Source organism: Neltuma alba, unplaced genomic scaffold, assembly GCF_004799145.2.
Source record: "Neltuma alba isolate B1F8T4 unplaced genomic scaffold, ASM479914v2 tig00012154_pilon, whole genome shotgun sequence".
Taxonomy (NCBI): Eukaryota; Viridiplantae; Streptophyta; class Magnoliopsida; order Fabales; family Fabaceae; genus Neltuma; species Neltuma alba.
Genome location: NW_021636702.1, coordinates 96,756 through 103,102, shown reverse-complemented (window position 1 = coordinate 103,102; position 6,347 = coordinate 96,756). Strand labels below are relative to the sequence as shown.

At 38.6% G+C, this 6,347-nt stretch overlaps 2 protein-coding genes and 1 non-coding gene across 3 annotated transcripts; 2 read left to right on the top strand and 1 right to left on the bottom strand.

The window, feature by feature from the left end:
- Positions 1–169: 169 nt before the first annotated feature.
- On the bottom strand, positions 170–4,809 carry LOC114723766 (cytochrome c biogenesis protein CCS1, chloroplastic). The gene is made up of 8 exons (XM_028910004.1): positions 4,314–4,809; positions 3,474–3,693; positions 3,268–3,379; positions 2,456–2,728; positions 1,976–2,241; positions 1,361–1,517; positions 1,191–1,274; positions 170–692 (listed from the first exon to the last, which is right to left on the bottom strand). Exons 1-8 carry the CDS (start codon positions 4,744–4,746, stop codon positions 537–539), a joined length of 1,701 nt encoding a protein of 566 aa, XP_028765837.1. The 5' UTR covers positions 4,747–4,809; the 3' UTR covers positions 170–536.
- Positions 4,810–5,074: 265 nt separating this feature from the next.
- TRNAQ-CUG (transfer RNA glutamine (anticodon CUG)) lies at positions 5,075–5,146 on the top strand. The gene has a single exon. It is a non-coding gene; the product is annotated as a tRNA-Gln (tRNA).
- LOC114723820 (transcription termination factor MTEF1, chloroplastic) lies at positions 5,101–6,272 on the top strand. Its single transcript, XM_028910064.1, has one exon. The coding sequence runs from the start codon at positions 5,229–5,231 to the stop codon at positions 6,060–6,062; it is 834 nt and encodes a 277-aa protein (XP_028765897.1). The 5' UTR covers positions 5,101–5,228; the 3' UTR covers positions 6,063–6,272.
- The last annotated feature ends 75 nt before the right edge of the window (positions 6,273–6,347 follow it).

Genomic DNA, 6,347 nt, shown 5'->3' with positions numbered 1-6,347 from the left:
GATGAGCGGTGCTTTATGGGAACAAAAGAATCACCCTGAAAAAAGACTACGAAAAATTATCATATCTATTCATTTTTGTTGACCGAGGAGACTATAAATATGAGGATGCATAAATAATGCTTTCTTTCCTTACTAGGGAAGAAAAAATTGAATAAATGACACCAAAGGGAAGCAAATAGAATACAAAGAACAATCTTATATTCATCAAGAAATCAGTCTGCGCAGCCAAAAAACATATGATTCAAATATATCTGTCTTACTTCCCCATAATGAATTAACATAAGCCAACTGAGCTTAAATATTTTGCACTATACAACAACAAAATTGAAAATATATCCTGAACGCGTATCAGCGATAGCATATATATGTTTGGCTGATTAGCCAAGAATGCTTGAGCAACTCATGGAAGGAGTTCAATCTCTATTTGAAAATCAGAGTGCCCTGGACTCCATCTTTGTTATGTGATCCGCATAAATTGCTATGATTCAAATGAAATGGCTATTTCTTCCAATCCTCGACTTTTCAAAAGCTATAAGCTAGCCACTAATGGCATCAGCTTGCTCAGACACAGAAGATTCAACAATTTCAGGAATCTTATCAAGCAAGCTGTTCATCTCCTCTGGGAATTCGGCCTTTGCTCTGTTTGTCTTCCCTCCAATAATCACTGTGGTCCCATCTTGTAGTGCCCATATCTTTGAATTGACCAAAGAATCAAGCAAACGGTTCAATATTAACTCATATGCACATGATGGAAACTCAGTTAAGAAGCAACTAAGCAAACGTTAGTTGCCAAATTTTTTTTGGGGTCAAGTCATACATTACGAATTTCAAGGATTTGCCATTTTTATAATATATTTCATGTCATTTGTTCAAAGCAATTGCTGCATTGAAAATGACATCAATATTGGAACCCCAACAAAAATTCACATTAATATTTTCTTGCTTGCAGAAAGAAGACGCTTTGACTGGAAGATTTTAATATCCTGTGAGGGTTTTAAGAAATATTATCTTTAACTGGAGGGTTTTAAAAAGAAAAGGAAATAATGGCTTTCTAGAGCTGTGACACTAAAATATTATATGTCTGAAATCCCTTTTTTATTTTTTATTTTGGGCCCATATCTGAAACTTCATCTAACATCACTCAAATCACTTAAAAATTCATGCATGAAAATCTTTTGCAGAAATTTCACCTGGGAGTGAGATAAATAGCTGATGCAGGTGGTGAGCATCAGAGCGCCAAATCCAGCATATACAATCGGTACGCCAGGATCAGTCTGCAACAGTAATGTTCACAGAAATAAATCCTTTAGAGCTAAGGGAGAATTAAATAGTTTGGAGCAGCTAAAATTTGAGGCAGCACCTTTAAGTTCAAGCCACTACTTCCTATTGCATCAACAACAACAATTTCTGTGCCATCGATGTTGATTGGGAGCTTCGAATTAGGACGTCTAACTCCTGCAAATTTTCCTTCTTTATCGTAAAGGACAATTGATTGTAGATCACGAGCAAGCATAGATCTGAAATTTGGCAGAAGAAGCAGAAGCAATGGGGGAAAATATCAAGATACAATTCATGCTAGAAAGACCTACGAAGTTTAGGCCTCTTACAGTGGTCCACAAGAAACTCATAGCGACTACTCGCCTTTATCACTGTTTACAACACTAGTATGTTCACGATTAATTTCTAGATGATATTTATGTATGCGTATATGAGAGAGAGAGAGAGAGAGAGAGAGAGTTTTTCCTGTTCTCAGAATTTACATGCCATCTTCCTTGCTTGTAAATTAAAATGGAAATTAAAAAAATAATTGGAAGGAACGTGCCCTTAAGCTTGCAAACACTGAAAGTAATACCTTAGTGTTGGTACAACTTTTCATATTATCATGCATAACCGAAGATTTAGAGAAGCCTTATCTGATATCTACAATAAAAGGTAAAGATATAAAAAACTATATAGCTACAACTCAAATACTTACATTCCCTTCACATCAGGTGAGTTAACATCACCGACTGGTAAAAAGGTACCATACAGTTTCTTATCTCCGTTGATCTGTAGAGGCGCCATAGCCAAGTTATAAGGTCCTTCGTTGTCCTTCAGAATTTGCAGTGCTGAAAAACTCCAATCCGTTTGGTATATAGTGATGCCAGCATATCTTAAAGGATCATTTACACTAATTGTTTTCCGCAATACTTCCTTCCCATTTATGTCAAAGAGAGAAAGGTCAGTGTGGAACTGTGAAACCTGTAACAAACCAAAATGTAAATAACAAATTAAGCAGCCAGTTCAAGCAAGTAAAACTGAGAATTTCATATTCACTATAAGACTGATAGTAATCAGATAAGAATTTTGCAAGCCCACCACTGTAATATAAAATGTTGCTCATCACAATAAGGTTTCTTCCAGATAAAAAAAAATAATTATAATTATAAGAAAGTTCTTAGAAACCAAGATTTACCTCTCCACTATCATAGTAATCCATGTAGAATTTGTTAACATGAACTTCTGTATTGAAGGCTTCTGTGGGAGAAGAGAGAAACCCAGATGGACCCAGAACATCTCCCACAACAAAGTTCAATCCCTGGGGCACTGTGACTGAACCTCTAAAGCTCCCAGTTGCACTGAGCGTTCCTCCAGCCATTATGAACAGCATTGCTAAATGTACGCCAATGGGGGCCAGCCGACCAGCAAGCCCCCTAAAAGCATATAGAGAGGGGCCTTTCAAGAATACCTTTAATCCAATATCAAAAGTAGTCCAGTTCAGATGGGGAGAAAGATATTCAAGTTTATAGTTGGCTGGTAACTAAGAATTATTATTCCTCGGTCAATAGCAAATCACTTCACCACTTGTCTTGGGGCATCTAAAATTGAATCGGAACCTCTTATTTTTCCCCTAAACTGAGTTCATTTTGAAAATTCTAAAGTATCTTCCTTACTGCTGTCAATCATTTATTTAACAAAGATTAAGCTTCAATGACACAATAAAGGAAAACCAATTAAAAGCATAAAAGTTTTAGCCGGCCACGCTTGGAATAATAAATTTGAAGGAAGGATACCCTTTAGTTAAGAACCTGAAAATATATTTAGGAAGTCTTGGAAAAGGATTTGGTATATTCTGCTGGTAACAAGGAAATAATTTCAATGTTTGCACGTGATTTTGACAGACATCAACCCCGACAAGGCAGTTTTATCATTAAGAGCAAGGCAAAAGTGCAAAGTAGACGTAAAGGTTAGTGGGAAAAACAAATTGCAGAGTTTTGAAGTAATAACCTCGTATCCAGCTCCCATCAGTATGGTGCCCACATCTTGGACTGATGCTCTTGGCAACATTTCTGAAAATTCCTGCTTACGGATGGTCTCAGCAGAGTGAAAAAATGACCATCTATGAAATAAATTAGACCTTTAGTAACCAAAAACCACACACACACACACACATCCCATCTCAGACATGTAAAATCTGTAACTCACGGCCCAACCTTCTTGCGACCTTTACAAGCGGGATCTGTGTTGTATAAGTGCAGGCCATAAGGGATGCACCAAAAAGAACCAACAATCCAAGAAATACAGGCGATGAGAACATGTGATCAAAACCAAGGGTGAGAACCCATCTCCAAGTAAAAAATCCTAGCACAGGATGATCTTCAGGGAATTTCTGGAAATAGAAATCCGGCGCCTCGCCTTGATCAATAACGGTTCCTATCACAGAAGACTCCTATTAGTCGCTTTGGTAATAGTAAAGCACATTGACAAACGCGAAAGTCACAATAACATTTCTTTCACCAAGTTCATTCACAATTTTTTTCCCAAAAAATAATGCACATTCTTTCCAAACGAAGTTGAATGTGCATATCTTTTAATTAACAAGGAAAAGGAGCATCCTAGTGTTTTTAAAATTTTCCCATTACGTAGGCCTTTAAGTAATTGACATCTTCATCCTTCAACGAAGTCCGTCTTTATTTCTTCCTGACAGCAAAGGTACTTCGTTTTTATTTAATGCAACTGTTCTATAAATTATTAACGCGAATGTCATTTTAAAAATATCTTTGTAAGTAAACATAAATTTTAAGAAATATACCTCTTTACGCTTTTAAATTGAACTTATTCTAATGTACAGATTAGTCCCTTCAAATTTATATCCCACTAGAGGTGTTTCATATTATTACCTCAAAGCACTAACTATATAATTTGGTCCAATAGGAAGGGCCAACCATGGAGGGAAGAGAAGTCATAAAGACATGTCTTTCAGGGATTAAATGTTGTTGATTGAATTTAGCCACCTTAAAGTAGAAAAAGGAAGAGAAACTTAATGTGCATACCCAGTGCCATCAAAGCTGCAATGGCGAACATTTCCCCAATAGCCAAAGGCAAATTAGACAGAACCTTCAATACCCTTTTCATCAGCAGCCTCCCCATCCCAGAAACACCGCCTTTACTCCCTGAGCTTTCCGGAGGTGGCCCATTTCCGCCACCTGGAAGGCCGTCTCCGTCCTCCCTTAAGGGCGGCGGAACCTCTTCTGATAACACAATCTTCTTCGATACGCTCTTTGCTTTGTTTTTGAGGTCTCGAGGCTTCTTGAGTGTGCAAGTGATGGGAAGCAGAAAGGTCCCGCGTTCATAGAGACCTAAGATATGTGTATTGTCAGAGAATGGCTTGGATTTGAAGAAGGGGTGAAAGAAAGAGCCTTTCAGGAAATGGGATTTGTCAAGTAGTGAAATCGAGGGCTTAATGAGACTATTCAATGCGTTCATCGATGGAAATGTTGAAGGCGAACAAAGCTGAGGACTGTGTGTGAGAGTTCAGTGATAGAGGAATAACGACCACAGCGGTTAGTTTTATCCTAAGAAAAGATATTTTTATTATATCAAAAGACGTTTAAAGATAATACGCCAATGAAACGAATCTAATTGGTCGAGCAAAAACCCCACACCCCCCCCCCCCAAAAAAAAGATTGAGAATTTCAAATCCTAATTTAAAATTAAGTAAGAAAAATTTTGGACGAAAACTGTTCTTAACAAAGCGAACCAAATCTTTACATCTCTGATATGGAATAAAAAAGCAGCAGCTGTCCAACGACGAGGTCCCATGGTCTAGTGGTCAGGACATTGGACTCTGAATCCAGTAACCCGAGTTCAAATCTCGGTGGGACCTTTTTGGTTTTCCACTCCTGAAGAATTTATCAGTTATTATCGTTATCCACTTCTCTTCCACCGGTGCCCACCAAACCCAGAAAATGCTTCGTTCTCTTTCGCTTTCTTCTTTCTCTCGTCCTTCTCGCTCTCGTTCCCTTTCTGCCAACCCTAATCCTAAATCCACCACTTTTTACCTGAAGTTCCGCACAACCTACCGTGAAAACCTCCGCTACCTTAAAATTCTCGGCGTCATTGAACCCCAAACCAAACCCAACAAGCTCCCCCTCCCCGATGCCGTCGATCACATCCTGGTCACCGTCAATTTTCTCAAATCGAAGGGATTCTGCGACTCCGATTTCCCTAGACTCGCCTTCCTCTGCCCTCAAATCTTCTCCGACACCTTCCAATTCACTGACATTGCTCCCGTTTTCGACTTTTTAGCTGATGAGCTTCCCGCCTCTGTTGAGGAATCGCACGCCCTGATCCTCCGGTGCCCTAGTATCCTCTTCTCGGACGTGGAGTTCTGTCTTCGACCTACCCTGCGCTTTCTTCGCCAAATAGGAGTTGAGAATTTGAACCGGCCCACCAGTTTGAACGCTCATTTGCTGAACACGCGGGTGGAGAAGCTTCGGAAGAAGATTACATTTCTGCAGAGCATAGGTTTTTCGTACGAGGAAGCGGCAAATGCTTGTGCGAGAGATCCGGCCATTTTTGGATATGGGCTTGAGAATAATATGTTGCCAAAATTTGAGTATCTAGTGAATCATATGAAACGGAGTGTGGAAGAATTGAAGGTGTTTCCTCAGTACTTCGGGTTTAGTCTGGAGAAGAGGATTATTCCAAGGCATTTACATCTTGCACAGAGGAATGTGCAGATCCCGTTGAAAAGAATGTTGATGTGGGGTGATGAAAAGTTCTACGCCAAGTGGAAGTGACTTTTGGCCCAATTCTGGGATCGAATTTGTATACTTTACAGTTGTAAATTTGGGGTTGTTATGACATTTTTGCGATGTTGATTTACTTAACACTTTTTTCTCGCTTGATTTATGAAGTTAATTTTTTTCCCCTTGGTCAATATTGATGGCCTTTTTTTAATGCAAATTTGTATACTTAATTTTCACTTAAACAAGCTACTCTATGGGCTATTATTATTTGTTCTGCCTAGCATTAATTTGTGATAGTGAGTTAAACCAATATTAATTATGAAAGGAAATAAAAGT

Bases quoted from the DNA above. Each gene is read 5' to 3' on its own strand.
- LOC114723766 (XM_028910004.1), bottom strand. From the start codon at position 4,746: ATGAACGCATTGAATAGTCTCATTAAGCCCTCGATTTCACTACTTGAC. The intron at 3,380-3,473 runs GTTGGGCCGTGA...TTTATTTCATAG, and splicing joins CTTGTAAAGGTCGCAAGAAG to ATGGTCATTTTTTCACTCTG. The intron at 2,242-2,455 runs GTAAATCTTGGT...GGTTTGTTACAG, and splicing joins ATTACTATGATAGTGGAGAG to GTTTCACAGTTCCACACTGA.
- LOC114723820 (XM_028910064.1), top strand. From the start codon at position 5,229: ATGCTTCGTTCTCTTTCGCTTTCTTCTTTCTCTCGTCCTTCTCGCTCT.